The 21,919-nt window shown below is 39.3% G+C and overlaps 2 protein-coding genes across 2 annotated transcripts in view; one reads left to right on the plus strand and one right to left on the minus strand.

The window, feature by feature from the left end:
• The window catches only part of LOC144664726 (ZP domain-containing protein-like), a 9,836-nt gene extending 7,928 nt beyond the window's left edge, over window positions 1-1,908 (minus strand). Inside the window, exon 1 of the mRNA XM_078525931.1 lies at window positions 1,692-1,908. Coding sequence (XP_078382057.1) covers window positions 1,692-1,893 — 202 coding nt within the window. The 5' untranslated portion in view covers window positions 1,894-1,908. The remainder of the gene's footprint in view (window positions 1-1,691) is intronic.
• Window positions 1,909-8,358: 6,450 nt separating this feature from the next.
• LOC144664759 (ZP domain-containing protein-like) lies at window positions 8,359-21,197 on the plus strand. The gene is made up of 5 exons (XM_078525963.1): window positions 8,359-8,733; window positions 12,426-12,800; window positions 14,020-14,239; window positions 16,644-16,939; window positions 19,748-21,197. Exons 1-5 carry the CDS (start codon window positions 8,646-8,648, stop codon window positions 19,834-19,836), a joined length of 1,068 nt encoding a protein of 355 aa, XP_078382089.1. The 5' UTR covers window positions 8,359-8,645; the 3' UTR covers window positions 19,837-21,197.
• Window positions 21,198-21,919: the final 722 nt, after the last annotated feature.

Below are 21,919 nucleotides of genomic sequence, written 5' to 3' on the forward strand. Positions count from 1 at the left end.
AGGCGAACTGTTTAAGCATGAATTCTTAAGTGCGGCCTCTCTTGTAAAAACAGATCAATACAGCCATGTAGTTTGTTTGGATATGAATCGCTTAATATTATCAGGGCGCCAACAAACAGCGCAGAGATATTTGTTATGATAAAACGCAAGACAGATTTTTAACCCATTTGTGTGCTCAATTTGAGACACGATGATTCTTGCATGATAAACTTTGCGCGCGGTGTTTTCAAAGCCAGGTGGCCTAGAACAAAAGACCCGCCCGCCTTAAAAATCAGATCGTTGCAAGCGTGAATAAAATGCTTTGATATTCATGAGTGCGACAGAATATGCAATATTGTGGATGTTACTAATTCTGCTAAGCTTCACATTTTTAAAATCTCAGGCGCCCGACCTTATATCGGAAAAATCCAAGCTAAAATTATAAAATGTCTCTTGGATCTTTACACCCTTTACATTTGTATGACTTGCACGACTTCACTTCAAACCCTTATCTTCAATCCCAGGGCCAACACAAAAAGACAAAGGACCTCGTGGGGAGCCTCAGTTATCAGGGAATAAATTAAAATTGTTTAATCTTCGCTGCTTTGGATGACTAAAAGAATTTTCATCATTTTCTGTACAGTAAATTGTGTGCGCGCGTTTAAGCTCCGTGCGAAAAATATCGTCAACACGCAAGGTTTGTTTCAGCTAAAATGCCCAAGCTATAGATATTCAACAACCTCGTCAAAACAAAGCAATCTATTTAGTCAAAACTGTTTATTAAAAGTTTTCAACTATCTGCCAAAAGTTTAGCAATGAATATTTATTAGAATCTGTGGTTGAACGGACATTGATTTGGCTTTCATGTTTGACTCTGTGTTAACCACACCCTGGCCAACTAAAAACCTACACAACTAAAAACTAAACGAGCGATGCTAGAGCCAAGTTTAAAAATTTCCTAGCTTGGCGAGAAGAACATCAAAAGCGTCAATGATGAAAAACGCGCATTAGAGACAAAACAAACATTAGTTAATAAAGTACTGAATATGTTTGCAGGCGAGCTCGATTTATGCATAATGGACCCGGTTTGCATTGACGCGTGGCCGGTAGCGAGACATGCTTTCAAATTCGCTGTGCATAAGTCACACCTTCGTTCACCTTCTCCACCGAGTTTTGAAACAAATTAATTATTAACCTGTTGTAATCCAAGTCATAAACTGTATTAGCCTTACAAAATAAACATTTTGGGTATGTAAATTCTAGATTGGCGGCGAAACGCGCCATGGCTGCATTCTCTTTCACTTAACAAAGCTGACAAAGGCCAATGGATTAATCGAAGGATTACCATTCGACCACATGGCAGAATTTCGCAAAGAAATAAGTAGTTTTGCAGTTATAAAATTTCCCCCACGCCTAGCTGATTGAAGATACGACTTTCTCTAGAACAAATCTAGAAGACTCTGTCGGCGGAATCTCCGGCGTAAACAATTTAAGTTGGCGTGACTATCCGGACCGCTAAGAATTTTATATTCTGCACATGTTGAAAGGCCTGCCATCAGTTACTTATGGTAAAAGGCGCGTTAAACACGCTAATTTAGCAAAGAATCCATTGATTTATCGCCATGATGTTCACAATCGACAACCGAGGACGAATGAAATATAAATATCTGAAATAATCAAGGATATCTAAGTCTGTAAAATGCCTTACGTACCTGTAGTAAGTCCCGCAAGGAGAAGAAACACGATTGAAGTGTACAGAATCATTTCGGCAGTAATCGCGCAGTATGCGAATCCCTGGCCTACTTGAAAAAGCTGACTAAAACACACGAAGAATGAAGAATTCACAGACAATCTGTGCACAGAACCAGCCGACTCCCGAGTGACAGACAGGTCAATGTGATCAAGGCACGGCATTCTTTATATCGCAGTGATTTCATTAGAATTCATAAACACGAGAGAGCCAATAGTATGCGCGTTTACGGTCGTAATTATCACCATATGTGATGCCCTTTGTGCGTTTACATAAGGCGGCGTCTCTGTAATTTAAATGAATTGTTAAGCGAACTAATGAATGAAAAAAAAAATTAGCTAATACCAAGCAACCTAGACGGCGCTGCGTTCTTGAACAGTATCACAATGAAGTTTCCATTGAGTTACACTGTATTGATTATGAAATGGCAAGATTATATATCAAACGTTATCGCATGGAAAATAAGTAATCGCGCCACTTTTGAATAAATTACGTGTGGTAGTCGCCTGCGGAAATGAACTGTCTGATTTATAGTTTGTAAACTGACATCCACCCCCGTGAAAAGTTTTGTATAAAAACAGATTAGAACTATAGTGTCTGGTGATAAATTTCTTGATGTCTGGCATGCAGTGAAAGTGAGAAGGTTGTTCGTGCCTAAATGAAAAATTTATTGACCGCGTGCCCCATTTTGCTAACTTAATTATAGCCTTTTGCATGAAAACAAACAAAGCTCTACTGTTCTCCGGGGTCTATAAAGGGCGTTCCTTACATATTTGCAAGTGAACAAGGCTCTTAAACTCTGAAAAGAAAGCATTTAGCAGCACTTAAATGACAGTGAACGTGGTAGCTTTGTGCGACATTTCACAATCTTTGCGAAAACGTTCATTTGAAAATTTCCCGTGAGAGTTTAGAACTGCGAAGACAAATAATTTCTTTGTTGATTTCAAACAAAACAACAAACAAGATGAATAAAAAGTATATTGGATGGATATAAAGCCCGAGGCAAAAAAATCCATTAATCAGGAGTTTAAAAACTAAACGATACAAACTGGCTTAAAATATTTGTTTGCAAAAATAAACTTTCTTCATTAACAAAAAATGAAACAAAATGATTTTCCTTCCTGATATCGAATGCTTGAATCTATTCTTTTGCACCGTTATTTTTCCGTTAAATAAGCCTCTTACAAGTTAAGCGTTTTAAAAGATAGTTTTATTATATAACATTTTATTTCTCATCACTTAGTAGGTGTTCTAATTTGTTAATTTAAGTTATTATACTCTCAGCAGGAGAACATTACATTTACACTTGATAACATTTGATTTCTCTTTACATTTTCAATAAAGTTCTTTTGAAACTGCCATTGAGAATTGAAAAAGTCATCAAGCAGGGAATATACAGCCAACACTGTCAGAAATAACCTTAGTATTAAAACAACGTAAAGCTATCAGTATAGAAAACAAGGAGCGGAAAGGTTTTAAAAAATATGTCGTCGCTTAGACTTGACAATACAAGCGCTCACTGAAACTTGAATAAATGAATCATTTTTTTCTTTATAGCATTTACCATTGTAGCTATTTCCCGTGAAGGGATTATCCAACATTTCTAACATTTCTGTCTCTTTGTAAGCAGCTTAGTTTATATAAATCCTTTACTGTAAAAACTGGACAAAGATGTTTCATTGCTCTTTTACTTAATCAGTCCGGGACAATGTAATCAGAGAACTTTGCTCTTAGCAGAAACCCTTCAAAAACCGCAATTGTAAAGCGAAATTTGGATAATTGTTGTGTTTAAAATGAATTACTTCCCCTACTGTCAAGTCATTATAATAATCTTTCAATGTTAAACAGAAAACCAACATAATTTGCAATTTGAGTTTGTACTTCTCCGTACACTCTTTTTTTTTTATAAGAATCTAGTTTATAAGAATATCGAGGCTGAAATTGGCGAATTTTTAAGAATATTTTAAGAATAAACCTGAGGCTGAGATTTTGAAAAGAATATAGTTTTGAGTTAAAGATTTGTAAATACAATACAATTAAATATCTTTTTAGTTGAAACAAAATCAGGTATTTTCATTTCCGTCACTTTATCTTTGTGGAACCAAAAGCAATGTTACATGTGCACAATATAACACGAAACAATTCTGGACACCAAACACTTGTAATTGATTACCCAATACTTGCTAAAACGGAAATGTCAAACAATATTTTCTAAGAATGTTTATAAGAATATTTCAGCCTAAAATCAGCAGAAAAATAAGAATATTCAGCCTTGGTCGGAAAAACTGTATTCTTATAAAAAAAGAGTGTATAACATTGATGGGAAGCTTGCATGGATAATCTGCAACTGCAAACTGCATCCATTAATTCGCTTAATATTCTCCACAAAACCTTTTGAGTTCAATGATTAGGCAATAGATTAACCACATCACGAACTCAAATTTTGCAAATAATGCTAAGCCTGTTATCAAAGGCAGGGGAATAATGTATTGGATTAACTACATTGTTGAGACAGAAAAACGCCATGAATCTTTTTGTTTAACTGTCTTTGGAATGGATTGCGGTCAGCGTGGGCTGAGAAATGAACTGAAATAGTTGAAAAAAAAAAAAGCGAAATGAAATTACGCTGACTTTTGATCTTTTGGTCAGTCTTCACTGCAGGCTGAATCATGTTATGTCTCCTGCAAAGTGTATCGCGAATGTGAGAAAAACAACCTAAAAATTGAGCCTATGTTGCTTATGCAGTTATGAATCTAGTGGAGGCGGAATAATGGTGGGGAGGGGTAAGCGGGGGAGGGCGGTACCCACAATTCTCCAATCAGGTTTTTAACAATAAGGTATTTCAAAAGTTTGGTAAGACCATAATTTACCTCTAAAGTTGTATAAATTAGCTTGTCAAGTTAAGCAAACGAGGCCTGAAGTAGGCAGACAGACAAGAACTTTAATAAACTTTATTAAACTGTGAAGTAGCGATGTGTAAACATTTCCGGCAAAATGTTTATTACCATTTAGGTTAATTTATAACATAATAGCTCATGTTATTCCGAATTAGAAGTAATTGAACGTCAGAGAGAAGAGCTCCATTTGAGATTAACTAGTAATGTTAATTCATTGCCTGTCTGATCAACTTTATAATTCTTCCCAAAGTTTTTTCATACACACAGTTGCTTATGCGTCAACTTCTTTACTCCAAGATTATCAGGTGTATTCTAAAGGCCTGCATGTTTTATTTTGTTATAAAGAGGTACAGTAGAGAATCTTTAGGCGCTTGCAGAAGCTAGCTGTCGCTACTTCTCTCTCGAATTCGGCGGCGTTTATCTGTATTTTATATAGATTGCGAACGGTGAGCGTGAAGGGTCTAGCTCCACGCAGAGACAAATCAACGTCCTTTGCATCAAAACAATCTTGCTTTCTCTTCATCAAAACAAGATGGCTCTGTGTTTATTTTTAGACGAAATAACATGTGGGGCGCTAGACTGTAGTGTTTATGACGCTGTGGGGTGTTTCCGTATTAGCGGCGCTATTGTCTCAGTGATGATTTGCTTACCGTTTCATGCTCAGAACCACGCTGGCTTTAACTGGCTTTGCATTGTTCTCAATTGAACAAGAGATGCAAGATGATTAATCAGCTTCCCATCGATTCTTACGCACGTCCTAGACATATCAGCGATCGACATTGCGCATGCTCGCCGTTGAGTTGCTTTTGAGACGGAGAATTCTCATTCTCGTTCCCAGAGCCTGCGTCGTTTCCCGACCGCTGGTCTAGGGGGACGCGGGCCCTGGAAACGAGAGTGAAGAATTCTCAAGCTGAGAGAAAACGACAAAACAAGTCGCACGAACTTGGCCCTGTACTGACCGTACGTCTAACCTACGGTGTAACGCGAAAAACTTGTGTGGCGGCTGCTACAACCGTTGCTGAGAATCACAAGAGTATCACTGAGTTCTGAGGGGGTGGGGGGGAGGGGGTACTCTCAGAATTTTTTTGGGGGGAGGGGTGGGCTTTGTGGCACGCTTCCTGAAACCCTTACCCCGTTTCAGACCGAAACATACGATTTGCCTTCACTGTTTCAGACCCGATATCTCCCGTTATTGAGGTCTACATTCTTCAAGCGCACGGTGCACGGCACAATCGGCGCACGGCGCGCGGTAACTAGAAACGGTCTAAAACAGTTTGGATGCAGGGGACCACGCAACGAAGAATAAAACTTCTTGGCTTGTCTGTTGCCGGATCTCTTGTTTAAGAAAATGCTCGCACCAGACGTCACTCTAAGTGTTAATAAAACCCTATTGATTGCAAGGCTGGTACAACGGCAATAGGGCACAATTTACTCGCAACACAATACGGTCAAGTTAGTCGCCACACAATATGCCAAAAAAGCACAAAGGATTTCAATGTTTAAAACAAGTTCAAGGCGCACAGAAACTGTTACTGTCTCAGTACACAACTACTGAACATTGCAGATCTGAACAAGTCACAAAAAAGTTGACTTGTGGCGAAAGAGTTCTACTCAGTCCCCCACGTTCCTTTACGAGTGATACAGAAAAAGGGGACTGGACGGGCCGTGCGGTCGTTATTTTAAGCTTTTTTTTATAAAAATCCCATAAATTATAATTAGGAGGAGATAATTACCAGGAGGAGAAAAACCAAAAGTAGAAACAGAAAAATAAAGATGGTTAAAAACGAGACAGGTTGAATGTGATCAACTGAACTATGAACTTGAGAACGCATCACCCGTGGCTTAAATAACTGTTTCAATGATTTCTGTCGTTTTTGTGGATGTAGAAAAAAAACGTTCTCACGCTCTTTAGCCTTAAAGCGTGAGAATAAACTATTAAAGTGACATAACAGGCATAGCAGCTGTAGAATGTTTATGGAGCAGTTGACTGATGCGTATTAAAGCTTCTAAATATTGATGAAGAAAATAAGTGACCGTGGTAACCCTCACAGCTAGAATATCAGTGATAGCGTCTAATCACATTATCAGTTCACTCCACTTGGCTGTGAATGTTGATTATTATAAGTATTTGTGAACTTCAGATAAGTCGTGGTTAATATACTACTCTTCATGTCCGGGCAGTTGAGATATAAACTACAAGCTTTTCACGGCCGGAATCGCCACGGGGTCCGCACACCCCTTAAATTTCGATTCCAGAAGAGACCTAATAGTGCCTTTAATAGCTGCAATTATCATTGTGGTGATATGACTTTTGTTAGAGCAGCGAAGCTATCACGTGAAGTAAAAATACGAACAAAAACTTAAAATTAAAACGATACCTGTTTGCTTTACCGAGCTTTGTATATCTTCCCTGCGTTATTTGCTTTCGCTTTTATTTTTTTCTTAAAGGGAAATTTACTGATTTCGCTCACAAATATTTTGTCTCACTCGGCCGTGTCACTATTAGGCTATTATAAGGCTCTAATGCGCTTTAAATCAATGTCTTTATCACCGGTGGGCTAACTCTCATTGTATAGATCGGTTTGTAAATCACACATGCACATTAATCTGATTTTTAACATGCAACTTTTAGGCTAAAGCCATCATACCATACCGATACCTTCCTACAAATTAGTTATTTTCCCGCTAGCGTCGATGATAGCTCTGACGAAGTATACGTACATACGATATGATATCCATTTGTTAATGGTTATTTATATTATGAAGATGTAGTGATATTTTTAACGAGAAATGAACTTGACCATTTAGACCTGTTAGACTTGCCCCAAGTCGACTCTTTGGAGCGACTTAATTACCGGAAACGGACTTTGAGAAAGTCTAGTTATCTGTCTGAAAATACGATAACCCTAGATAACCTCAGTTGGCGTCTGAGATAGACTGAAATTTATTCACTGATACGCCCAATGTCGTAACTTATGCAGTGGTACTTGAAAGTTAATTAACATGTATATTGGGACTATAAAGGGTTTTATCAGTCTGACGATTTATTGCATTCTTTTGAAACAAAGACATATGGGCAGCCCAGTTCAATCAAGGCACATTCTACATTTTTTTGAGCTTTTGTTCTTTTGTGTCATAAGGTTAAGGCTGCTTCTGGAAAGATGTTTGGACTTAGAAGCACGCACGTTCGTTGTGGAATAATAACTAATAGTTTGTTAAATCGTATTAACATCGTAGGAAATCAGTTAAAATTTGCACTGATGCCAAACAAGATACCCAGGAGCCCCTCTATCATACATTTATAAAATTAGAGTGAATGTCGATTCCTTGAACCACTAAAAGAAACGAAAATTGGTCTGAAAAATCAAGAGTTCGAGATATTGGGGTACAAACTGCGGTGTTTGACTGAATGAAGCCGATTTAAGGGTAAACGACTTTTGATTCGAGTTAGCAGGAGATTCAAAAATCGGAATTACTTTACAAAAAACGTCCTCTTGAAAACCTTGCTTTGGTGGAAAGTTTACAATGAAAGGGTCGCGTCATCGAGGGTCAGGGAGGTACTAGAATAGTTCTGCATGAACAAAAAAATATAATTCGCCACCCGCAATTGATTTCTTGCATGTCAAAACCCACCAAATACATGTTTCATGCGAGGTTTTTTTGACCCGGCTTTTCTGATCGAAACTTAACTGGAAATTTCTAGTCACGAAACCGCGTGACAATATCGTCAGGTCAGCGGGTGTTCAAACAATTTGCCGTGAGCGTGGTGCATTGAGTTGGTGTTGACTGAAAAGATAGCGCCTTTTAATTCCCTTTTAACACTTCCTTTGGTGGTTTGGAATGTGTTTGTGGTAAAAATGGCGTTATCCTAACTAACTACACAGTAACAGTTCTGTTGTGCTAAGCAGTTGTGTTAAAGGAAGGTAAAAAAGGCCGAGTTAACATACGCGACTTGTCGAAGAGATCTAGAGAGTTCAAATTTTGGAATAGCGAAATCTTGCCTCGGGCGACGAAAAAACATGGACTCAAACATGTCGATCTTCTTGAAGAACTGTTTTGTCTGGATTTTCGTGGGACTACTGAGCATGGTTACAGCTCAAAGAAGCAGTAAGTAGCACGGAAATATTCTAATTCAGCGTACATTTATCGATGTAAACAATACACTCGCGTGAATCATTCACATTGCTTTCAAATCGAACGCGCTCACATCACGACATAATCGAACTTTAAAACTTCGCATTCGCTCACGCTAGCGATCTCTTATTTCATATTGTTTTTCATATTAAATGACGTGGTTTAATCCTTTCCTGTGGCGAGAACTGTAATATTCAGGAAAATTTCGGGTTTGATTGCAACAGCCTGGGCAGCCAAATTCAATTTGTTTACGACGGCTGTTGTGTTTGTCGACTTCTGTCTGGCGTCAAAATCGGCTTTTTGGTGAAACAGTCGCTCAATATTCGCGTGAAAAATGAACCAGTTTAGTCCTCCAGGAACGTTAATAACAACTTTCCAAGGAAATTATGTTCAAGTTAAATATAAAACAAGTTCATGACACACACAGTTATTAATTTCTCCGGATTTCTTAAATGTTCTAATGTGTTTGCATAAAGTACACTCACGCTTTTGAAGTAGAGTTTCAGAATGAAGTGTGTGCTTTTAAATAAAGAATTCCATAATTTAGAAACTGGAAAAAGCTATTTTGAGATGGAATTTTGTTCGCCATACTGGATTCTGAGAGTTTCAGCCACAAGCTATCACCTGCCTTATAGTTTTGAATTAATATTTTCGACGCTTCAGTTTTGCTTTGTGGTCGGTTTTGTCCTTTGATGTTGAAAAAAACGTGGAGTTGCTCTTCATAAACGTTTTGTATTTCGACATTTTGTTTAAAAGTATTATTGACTTCTAGAAGCCTTTATTGTTTCAAAGAAACAGTGAAAGTATTTTACCGAACATCGAATTTTAATGAAAGATTAATATCGAACTGTGTGTTATGTAAATACACATCCAATCATCCAATCTGTCCTTTAGTCTCGATTCAGTCTTGCAAATCAGCAACGAAGATGTAGAATTTTTTGACAATAAATGACAGTTATTGAGAGATTGGCGAAAGTTACGGTTTTTGGCAAGAATTTAGGCGTTCAACTAAAAAAAATGGTTGGTATATTTTGCTCACTACCTAATGCTAATTCAACTTAGCGGGGGCTGAAATAATCAATTGTTCAAAATATCTTGAAACTGATGTCAACTTCTCCATTGTAAATGTGGTTTGCTCAAGGATTTTGTCATCACAAAATTGAAATAAAGCTTCTCTTCAATGCCAAGCGCTTTTTTTTTTAGAAAAAATCACACTTTAGGTTACTGCAAGTACTAAAGTGCAAAATTCGTGGCCGCTTTCTGTCATGCATAAAAAAAATCAGTATTCGCATGAATTTGATTAATTTGTACGTAGTGAACGACGCACCCACCAAACCCACGAACGCAATTTGCAGCAGAAACGTAGATAACTCAGTGTGAAATGCATGTTCTTTATCGCTTTCTTTAGAATGGAATTGACGCTACCATGGCGCGCATTTGAATGCTTAGCAATTGTAAACGATTGAATTATACAGAATGTTGTATTTAGAACATTCGTGTAGCTTTTTGATAATTGGCAAATTATACTTTCTATTTTCTTGTCTGAAAATGCTCTGCTTCAGACATGAACAGAAAGCCATTATAAACACACAACATTTCTTTTTTATAGTGGTACTAAAAAGCAATATGTTAGTTTTGTACTTATCCCATTTCGATCTGTAAACCTCTCGAGGCAATACAAAGCTAGTCATTATTTCTGACCAATGATAAATAAGAATACTCAATCTTAAATTTGGTTGCTTGTTGATATATATATTTTTTTCTGTGGCAAGTATGTATAATTGTTGGGTTAAAAAATATAAATATTCAAGTATTTCTTTCAAATTTGAATACAGACATTCGGCTTCAACGCACGACAGAAACGGTGAAAAAGAAGTAGTTGCAATTGAATTCAATTACTTCTCATGGTATAGACCTTTACAAGCTCGTATAAAGTGAGACACGAGATTTTGTCTGTCCTACACGTTCGGTTAGTGGGAACCAGCAAGAAAAACGAGATGGGCGCGAAAAAAGGCGAGTGAAGAAACTTGGCGACCGAACAGTCGAATTCAGTCCTGTACGTAACAGGCCAGGCTGGCGAGATTTGGACGAGGGTCGGTTTTCTTGAATTCTCGTCGGCGAACAGCACGCAGTGAAGTGAACTGAGACCAGGCGAGAATTAAACAGAATTGATGCTATCTTTCCGAAATTGTAAAATAAGCTAAAACTCCTGCCGACTGAAAACGATACGAGAGTCGATGAGAGTTTTCTGAGCCGGACTGTACATGCAGCAAGTTCACACTTCTAGCTGAATATAACAGACACAAGATTACTTTGTAGTATATTAGCGTCTTTCCGGCTTAGCAGTGCTTACAATTTTCATCGGGAATTGTCTTATGTTCAAGGCACATCGCACCCGTTCAATTTTCCCGCTGTGAAGTGCATGTGAACAACTAAATTTGGTGTCTCCCATAAAACTTTTGATTTAAGCACGCTCTCAAGTTGTTTACAGTGTTGATAATCCTTTGCAAGCTTACACCACCCTCCTTAGTGCGGTTGGCCTACTTGAGTGGTTAAGCATGACGTTTATTTTTCCCGCAAACGGCAAAAATTCAACTTCTGCCGTCTGCCGTTTGGCGTTCGTACGCGGAAATGAGTAGTTTGGTGTTTGTCGTGAATGTGGGATTTTTTTTCCTTTTTTTGAGGGATTAATTTAAGAATTCCATAAAAAGGTAACAAAATGAAAGGCAAGCTCGCGTTTGCCGTATAACGTCATGCTTGTAATTGCTGATTGGACGTAACTTATGGAAGTCAGTCAAAGAAGTGTTGTTTACACATTGATTATTATTGTAGGTAGCTTAATTAAATTTACGCCCCAGGTTTAAACAAAATTAACAACCAGCCAATCGGGTTTTGTTGAACAGCAGCCAAGTAGACAGAGCAGAACTACCTCAAACCACTTGTGTCTACATTGAGCTGTTTATAAAAGTTAAAACATGACGTCATTGCTGACGTACACAGTCGCTTACCGCCAGTTTTTCCCGCCATTTTAAAATCGCGACAGACGCGAACGCGAAGTGTGACTTTCTCGCGGCTTAGTTGCAGCGCAGTCTTACAGAGGTCTTACAGACAGACTAAATAGAATGTAAATATCCTCCAGTTTTTCCCGCCATTTTAAAATCGCGGCAAACGCAATATAGCGCTTATTAGACGAATCACATGTCAACGTTTTCCCGCAAACTTTGTCGCTGAAATAGCCACCAAAATGATATATTAGTGATCAAATTTTGGAGCTGTGGTTGTCCTTGAAATCGCGCGCTGTCACGTCGATTTTGTACTTTCTCGCGGACTAGTTCCAGCGCGGTCTTATAGACAGATTATACGGGGGCATCTTCTTTGTTTCTCCACTGATTCTGGTGTAGAATGTAAATATCCTCTCGCCTACTGAGACCTCCTTTCGATTATAAGGAGCATTCGGCCATTTTATGACATCCTGCAAAAGCTAGATACATAGAGCGAGACTTTCACTGCCTGCCACTGCGGGGGATTGCAATAATTTTCCTCGCGTGGATGACGCACCCTCTGTTACAGGCGTGTGCCATTTTCCATTGCAGGATACATCTCTGAATACTGAATTACGTGAACATTGCCACTCGTATTTTACAAAGCAATTTTTTCTTTTTCAGGAAATAATGATTATACAGGTATACAGGTTCGCTGTACCGCTAACTACATGGAATTAACCCTGGAAAGGCAACACTTCGCAAAAATCGATCCAGCAACCCTCCATCTCACCGACTCCAGCTGTGGTCCATTTTTTCATAACAACACACTTATGATCATAAGAGCGCCCCTGGGGAGCTGTGGTACGCGAGCTGCTCGGGAAGGCAGCCTGCTGGGATTCCGTAACGAAGTATACGCAGATTTGATTGGCAGAAGTTCGTCGATAGCGCGGGAGCCTGCGTACCAGTTTCGTCTGCACTGTTTGTATTATACAACTGCAAAAATAACGTTACATTCGTTCAAACCCGAGACCAAGGTCATCGTGGAACCCCCAACCGGTAAGTCTTAGCTAGTCTTGGTAAAAGTCAGAAATAGTCTGAGCTGCTGCTATGTCGCGCAGTTTTGGGCAATTTCGTCACTGACCAATTGTTCACAGAATTAATTGGAATATCACAATAAAACCCATGCCAAACGAGGATGAGAGTTGATGCGGAGAGTTGACTTTCATGAGAGTTTTCGTCAACTCTCATCGACTATCATCATCTATAGGGCCAAACCGCGAGAACGAGAGTCCGTTATTAAACTCTCCTACAATCTCACGAAAAATTTGAGCACGTTCAAAGTTGATGAGAGCGCATGGGAGTCGATGAGAGTGCATGAGAGTTCCATTCCAAACGAGAGCAAGAGTTTGCGGAACTCTCATAAACTCCCACCATCGTTAGGCCCGGGCTTAACGGCTAAAATTGTACGAGAACTCAAAAGAAACACAGAAAGTCCAAAAAGGCGCATGGAGGGCAAAATTCCAGAAGGTTAAAACGAATTGCGTTCGGGTAAACTTGAAAAACGTCGGCCCGACTTTTTTCAAGTTTATCTCAATTAATATGAAAGTGTCATTTACAATGCTCGAAAATCATCCTTGTCTGTAGACTACAAGCAGTCCCTATTTTTTCGCAGAGCCCGTCGAGCTTGAGGGGCTCACCCCCCACGTTTCAGTGCCAAAAGTATTATAAGCGCAATATAAACTTGATTTATCAAGATACTCAGTCTCGTGATCTTTCCATAAATCGTTTTATCAGGATCGTTCTCGGCGAAATCAAATGGTGTAGGGCTTTCAACAAACTCCCCTCCTAAAATTTGCCTGTGGCATCGACGACTTCAGAGCTTACATATTTTGCCCTCCGACGATTAAAAAAAACTACCCAACAAGCACCATGAAGCAGAATCGTCTGAACTGCCTAGTTATGCATTGTCACAAATCGACAGACACACCAAAACTGTTAAGATCACAAAGAGGTCAACTGCGTAAAAGACATTTTGGTAAATAAAAGTAGGGGTATGCGCCCTTACCCTCCCGGGACGTGGCGCTTGGCTTGGTGTACGGCGACCCCCCCCCCCCCACACACACACACACACACACGTTTCAAAACGCTCTGCCGCTTTTCAAGTTATCGGGAAGTTTGGTAGCAGTTTTGATAGCTCATTGGGAACGTCAGGGTAAAAGCAAGCGCTCTTTCAAGTGCTGTGTTAATTTTAGATCTGTCTCTTCTATTTCGCTAGAATTTGGAAACTTTACATTTGAAACCAACATGTTCCAGACAGATAAATACATCAGTAAATACACACAGTTTCCTGTCAAAGTTCATATCAGTGAGAGCATCTACTTGCAAGTCCAGGTCAGGTCAAACGCAACGGGTTTGTCGATGCTGCTGGAAAATTGCTGGGCGACAACCACACCGAACGCAAATGACTCACAGTCCCACAGATTAATCAAGGACGGGTAAGCATTTTATTTTTTTTCTATGCTACAATACCTGAATAGGACGTGAATACTTCTGAGCACATACTGTCATTGTAGCAAACCTCGACAAACCATTTAAGATGGTTTCCGCTCAACATTCGAGCAATACGGGCAAAAATAAAGTTACCAAAGTGATCTCATAGCATGGTTACAGTCTTAGTACAGCTAACAAAAACCTGCCAATACTTTAGCACGTAAGCAGACCCCGCGAGAGAAAAATGGATTTTAAATTATCTACATCATATAGTTAAAACGGACGTTTCACGGCAGTTCAAAACAAAATGGCGCGCGTTTTAAACATTTTTACGAGGTTTGACTTTAAATTTCTCGAGAGTGCTTTAGAATTTAATCACGTTGTCACTAAGAGAAATGAATTTCAGTAAAATCCTTAAAATAGTATACAAATATCTCCGTGCTATGAGTAAATTTTTGGTACTTAATTTTTGCACTTATTGCTCGAACTTTCAGCGGACTCGCCGTCTTAACAGTTAGACTTCGAGCTCCAGCGGGTCGTAGTTAACAACTGGACAGCAAGCCTGAGGCTTCTATCGGCTGATCACGGTTTGGAGAAGGGGATAGACCGATAGTTGGGTAGGGGCGAAGCCCGTACCAACTATCAAAAGCTGGTAGGAACCGAGAGCGAGCCGTCTAATTGTTTTAGCATAACCCAACACCGAGCTATTCAACAAAAATTTCAGTAAAGTGGTTTATTTATAGTTTTGGTTTGAGATTTCGACAATTTTACTTGTGCATGCTCCCAGTGCAGTCTATTTAACAATATATTAGACGGCAAGCTCGAGGTTTCTATCGGCTGATAGATGGCTGATGTGTTACCATAAACCACTGACCGATCTATTAAAGTCAGAATATCGCTAGAATCGATTTATTGAAAGTTTTGATTGATAAAATTAAGCGAAAACTAAGTCGTCTACCGATCAATAGACAGCACCTGTGTAGCCAATCAGATTGCGCGATTACCAATAGACGGTCAGTGTGGTTATGGTAACGAAAATTAGACCGCGCTTTCGTAGCCAATCAGATTGAGTGTTTGTCAAATAGTCGGCGGTCACTGTGTTATGTTGTCGGAGTGAATAGTCCCAACGAAGCGCAGCCCTGTTAAAGTCACGGATTTTAAGCCAAAATATATAGCTGTGTCATAGGAATCCTAAAAATAATGGTCCATGTTTATTAACAATTGTTATATAAGGGCACTGAAACTGTTAACAAGTGTCTTTGGCTGTGGATGGCTAGGATGGAAATGGATTACAACTTGAAAAATTGAGGCTAAACTTTTCAAGTTGTTTCGGCGCGTCTTCGAAAAACAATATTAACAGCCGTGGTTTTACTTCAGATTCAGGTTATAGCTTCCTTTAGATATTCAAAGACTGAATGTTTTTCGTGGGTTAAGTTGCCTACCACTAATTTTTGAATGGTTTAGACCAAAAATCCGCGAAATATTTGTGTATTTTTTTCACGCTGGTAACGAGTACTTACTTAAGGTCATTGCCCTGTTTTGCATTGCGCATCCTTACTGCGCAGAATTTTACGCGTAATTAGCGCGCGCGCGCGCGAGCACATCAACAAAATGGCGGCTTTTTTCTATGCGGCTTAGTCCGCGAGAGAAGTAAATTGTCACTTTCTCCTAAACGAGTCTGGTGACCTATCAATTTTTTCTCATATTTTGGGTGTAGCGATCAAATTCTTTCTGTAAAATGAAAACAGATCGATTCATGTGTTTGAAAAATAAATTATCGCTAAAAAAGTGTACTTTGCCAGTACTCGCAGAGGAATTATAAAGGAATTATATGGAATATACATGGTCGTCCTGCTCCTAAACGAATCTGGTGACCCCCCTTTTTTATTTCAAAATTTAAGTTCCCTTGAAGTAATAAACCAGTAGGCGAAGTTTGGTTAAAAATCTATGTTCAGTTTTATTTCGGGGCAATGACCTTAATAAAGACGTATTTTTCAACAATGACACGAACATGAGACAAAGAAAACTTCTGAGTCCCAGACGGGAATCGAACCCATGGTCTCCCAAATACCGGTTGAGCGCTCTAACCAACTGAGCTACAAAAGACTCGTGGTGAGCTGGGCCATTTACTACTTAATGATTTCGACATTGCTGATCCTAGCAGTATACAGGACGCGTGTCACATATCAAACCTAGTAAATGGCCCAGCTCACAACAAGTCTCTCGTAGCTCAGTTGGTTAGAGCGCCCAACCGGTATCTGGGAGGCCATGGGTTCGATTCCCGTCGGGAACACAGAATTTTTCTTTGTGCCATGCTCGCGTCAACGTTGAAAAATAAAATTAAAAATTAAAAAACTAAAACAAATTACCATCTTAATTGTTTACAAGTACTTACTTCTTTGTTTTCAGCTGCCCGCAAGATCCGTACCTTAACTACAAGGTGTCGGATTCCATTTACCAGCGGTTCAGTTTTGATGCTTTTAAAATGGATGGCGCAGAAGTCATGTATCTTCATTGTGAGGTTCTTGTCTGTGCAAGAGATGACGTAAATGCGACCCGCTGTGCTGAGGGTTGTGTGAAAGATAATTCAGGCGGAGGCAGGAGACGGCGGAGAGATGAGACGAGTCAGGAACAGAAAGGAGTCACTTCTTTGGGTCCGTTGAAGATTTTACTCGACAGGCTTGAAGTTCAAAGACCAGATGAAGGTAAACGCAACTTTTTAGAGAACGAAATCAAAAGTGTTTTGTGTCGACACATTGCTGACCCAAGACCTTGAAATAACGTGCAGTAGCTTCTCTTTTTTCCCCCCACATATTTACTGCCATTGTTTTGCATACAAATTTTAAAACTTACAAATCTTTGGTGTATATATACCAGTGACACAGTTACAATATACCTATATATCCATCTTTACGATTTTTATCTATTTAACATTATCTTACTCGTAAGAACTTATGATTTAGGTAGAAACCGAGAGCGAGCCGTCTAATTGTTTTAGCATAACCCAGCTGCTGATCTATTAAACACAAAATAGAGATAGAGTTGATTTTTTGAATGTTTTGTTGATAAAATTCCGCAAAAAAACTGAGCGCACGCACCAAGTGCCGTCTAATTAGCATAACCACACTGACCTACTATTGATAATCGCGCAATCTGATTGGCTACACAGGTACCTTCTATCGATCCTTATAGTTCACCACTAAATTTTCTCCGATTCTGATTGGTTTAAATTGAACACGTGACGCGATAGTGCCCGTCCGCCGGAGGGCACTATCAGCCCATAGTGCCCTCCCGAGCGCACCCGTGACTGTTTTTCGTAAACAAGCTGCCTGCAGACAAAAAAACCCAACCAAATTCACTGCATTTAGTGGGTTTCTCGTCTGGTTTTGTTTCGTTTGTTAAATTTCGGCTTTCAATTGAGTTTTTTATCCTCAAAAGTAAAAATAATTCACGATCCTCGTTTTTAAGCGATGACGTGAACTGATGACGTCATCGCTTTAATGCAGGCACCCGATCGACCGGATCCGTTTAGCGCAATTGAACAGAAATCAAGTTTAACTTAATAACAAGAAATCGCCGCGTACAACACAAAAGCAAAATACTCCCGTGCAGTTAGAATGGAACACTACAATGTATAAAGGAAAGAGACTAAATTTTATATGATGGGATTTAGTAGATTTAGTAGACAGAAATTTTTTAATTTCTAGAAGATACAGGGCCGCTGTGAGCAAGAGACCGTTTGACCTTTCTCGCAGCTTAAAAGCTAGCTCCCGCGTATCGTATGTCCTTTATCGCAAGTCACGCTATAATATAACGTAATCTTTGTTGAGTCAACATAGGGAAATCTAAAAAAATATATATAAAATAAAATATTACTGTTGTACAATTGAGTAACTGTGATCTACGAAGAAAATGTATTTTTAACTTTGCATCCTTGAGCTGTGAATTCATAACTACTGTATTTATTTGAATTCCATCAGATCCTAACTATGCTATTTATACAATCACTAACATTGCTTGTTAGGTTTAAAAAAATGTAAGCTGCAGTTGGATAACAGTCTTAAAAGACCCCTTGTGAAACGTCATCGCTTCTGCATGTATTACATGCCGTTTATTGTATGTGCGCTAGCCTGCGTAGCTGGCGGTATTTTTGGGTTATAAAGCGCGTACAAGCAAGCGGCGAAGCCGCGACAACGAGCGACGCAGCCGCGAGTGGCTTGGGGAGGAGGAGATGAAATACCCTCAACTCCTCCTCCCAAGCCACTCGCGGCTGCGCCGCTTGCTTGGACGCGCTTTAAAACCCAAAAATACCGCCAGCTACTCAGGCTATATGTGCGCGCGGAAGAAAATTTAGTGGTGAACAATAAAGACAATAGAGTGTTTCTGTCTCGGAACTATCGGTCTGATAGTTGCCCCTTGGAAATTTGATGTTCTTAAAACTAGCATATTTGCCCTCGAAGCTTCGCTTCTCGGGCTAATATTTGTTTTAAGAACATCAAATTTCCGCGGGGCAACTATCAGCCGATAGTTCCTCGACAGAAGCACTCTATTGTTAAAGTAGAAGGCTCTCGAAGCGCGCGCGCGTAGTGTTCGCTAAATTTTATCAATCAAAACCTTCAATAAATCAATTCTAGCGATATTCTGAGTTTAATAGATGGGTCAGTGGGTTATGCTTACACAATTAGACGGCTCGCTCTCGGCTTCTACCGGCTTTAGCCGGTAGAAACCTCGAGCTTGCCGTCTAATTGTTAACGATCGATAGAAGGCACCTGTGTAGCCAATCAGATTGCACGATTTGCAATAGACGGCAGCTGGGTTATGCTAATATTAATTATGTATAAATGCCATCTAGTCTGAAATTTGTTCTGCATATTATTTTTTACTGCTATATACTACTCAGTTCTATATTTTAGATCAACTAGTTCTTTAAATACATCAATATTTGGGATCTTTGAATGTTTGCGACTCAACCAGATATGCAATTTTGCTAGGATTAAAAAATAATTCAACAAATCACTTTTTTCTATTTTCCCAATGAAAACCTCGTTTACCGTAATTTCCTCCTGTTGGCTTGTTAATACAGACCAGAAATTTTAAAGTGTTCCCAAAAGAGATGAGTCAAAGAGCAGTGAAAAAATAAATGATATACTGTTTCTGACTCATTTTTACAAAATGTACATGTACAAGTCGTTTCTCAGTGTTTGTATGGTCTCTTGTGTTTGCGGCGAATACTTGCGCCGCGAGTAAAAATCAGACGTAACTCGCGGCAACTAAGTGTTAGCTCCAAGTTCCCCCGTTTTATTTTAAAAAAAATATATAAGCGCCAGTTTACGCAGAAGGCGTGCAAGCTATTTTGTGTTAAACTGGCTTGTTTGCTCATAAAGAAGCAGAAAGTTTTGGGTCCTGAAAATTGAAACGATGACTTGAGCTAGTATAAAGGTCATTGAAATTCAAAGTTTCAAACTGTTATTTTACGTTTAGTAATGCATTTTGATTTTGTTTTCCTTTTATAGCCGGTTCTCGTTCCCACTCTCCTCTCGTCGCATTTGAGAAGACAGCAGTCCTAGCGACCTTCATCTTGGCTTTACTTCTGGTGATGTAATCTTGAATTATCAACCAATCACAGTTAGACTTCAAAGAGCATCAAAATCACGTCATCAATACACTGCGACAAGTTCTCATTGTTTACCAAGGACAGATGTGAGGGTTAGTGGAACGCTAACACTGTGCAGGCAGGCACAGAAATGTCAGTAGTTTGTAGTGCGGTAAAAAACTATTTATAGGTAAATAAGATAGCAAAATCATCTTTGCTTGCCCTGTGATAACAGCCATCTCTATAGGGCGTCCCTACCGTTTTTGTAAGGGGTGGGGGGAGGAGGTCCCAACATGTCCAAAGTCGATCACTCAAGAAAGGTCGTTATAAAGTCGTTCAGACGCATGTGTTTGTCATGTTTAAGAATGAAACTTTCTTTTTGAAGAACCTCACGGGTGCCATTTTAACTCTGCTCTTTTGTTGATTTTCTTATGGGTACTGTTCTCAACTCTCGAAGAGGGGGGCGATGACCCCTCAGCCTGGACCCCTCCCCCACCCGGGGACGCCCCTGATTGTAGGGACGGCTGTGTTCGCACGCTGATATTTGCATGTTTGTCGTAGTTGACTTTAAATAACTCTTTCATGCATGCTGTTAATAAATAAATAAAGACCTCTGACTGGACTTTATACATATCTTATAGCGTACGTTGGGAGAGTTTGATTATAAATCAAGCTAACATCTCCTTAGTTATAAGCGTTTGGATTCTTGTAACATGGATCTTTGACTTTGAATCGATACCTTGACGAGAATTCTAAAGCTGACGAGTATTGACTGAAAGCGTAAATAACCATGAAAACTACAGATAATACATGATACATGTAATACGAAGTAATAGATCAAACACAAGCGACAGTATTTCAGCGGGATATCCAAACACTGAGAAGAGAGTTGAAAATACGACGCCCAGCGGAGTAGTTTTGAAGAAAGTCGAGGTGTTTGGATAGCCAATGAAACACTGTCTCAAGTGTTTGATATATCTTCTCAATCCAAACAAAAACTACGGAGTAAACGGAGAAATAAAACCGTAAAAATTCTATGCTAATTAAGACCGGGTATCGAAACCTCCTTCACCGTTATGATTTTCTTTGTTTTAACTTGATGAATTATTAATGAGTTTAAGAAGGCTTATTTCAACACATTTCGTGTCTAAGGAAATAGGTATATACCTGATTAAAGAAACGAACCGTGAAAATCTCAAACCATGAACGTTCGTTTGTCGTTTAGACTTTTCACGGGTCAACGTTTTTCAATCAGGTGTATGTTAAGTATATATGCATAAGCTATTAAATTCACCGTAGTCGGAAGTGTTCTTAATTTTTTAATGTATGCAATATTTCAAACGATGCGCGAAGAATATTACTACAGTGTAGTAATAGGGGGGGGGGGGGGGGGGGGGGAGGAAGGCGCCTTAGTCCCCTCTCCATTTTTTCGCTCGCCGTTCCTCGCGCCGCTTCCCAACTAACCGAACGCCTGGAACAGGCTAGAGGCAGCGAAGCAGGCGATACATATCGGTTAGCCTACGTAGCATTTCGTTTAGCCTAAATAGGACTCCGGTTAGCCTACAGTTAGCTTAGGTAGGTTGCGGTTAGCCTTTTAGTTGGAGTAGGGATTTCTGCCTCGCATGCCTCGCTGTCTTGCCTCGCACGCGTTGCACATTTGTAAGACTCAATATCATTCTTAAGTTGTTTTTGAGAATGGCAATATTATCGACCTTGGCTTAGTGATTTTTATTTCTTATAATAATAATAGTAATAATCGATAATAATTATAAGCGATGCAATAACTTCCTACGTCTGGAAACCAAGTAATATTAGTTTAACGTGATGTTATAATCTCAACTTACGCAAGTGCCAATATATAAAATATAGCTGACTATATAGGGGGTATTTAGAATCGTAACAGTTTATAATATTTCTAGCAGTATTTTTATTCCAGTGGAAGTCAGAAAGTCGGAAAGGCAATACACCATGTTTTTAAGGAAAATTGTATCATGGAAAAGGTAAAAGTGCTTTTTAAACAGTTTTCTAAGGCGCGTATTTTTTTTGTGAGGACCCCAAAACCTATTGCGACAAGAATGACGTTTCGAGAATG

This window comes from Oculina patagonica, chromosome 9 (assembly GCF_052425735.1).
Source record: "Oculina patagonica isolate OP01 chromosome 9, crgOcupat, whole genome shotgun sequence".
Lineage (NCBI taxonomy): Eukaryota > Metazoa > Cnidaria > Anthozoa > Scleractinia > Oculinidae > Oculina > Oculina patagonica.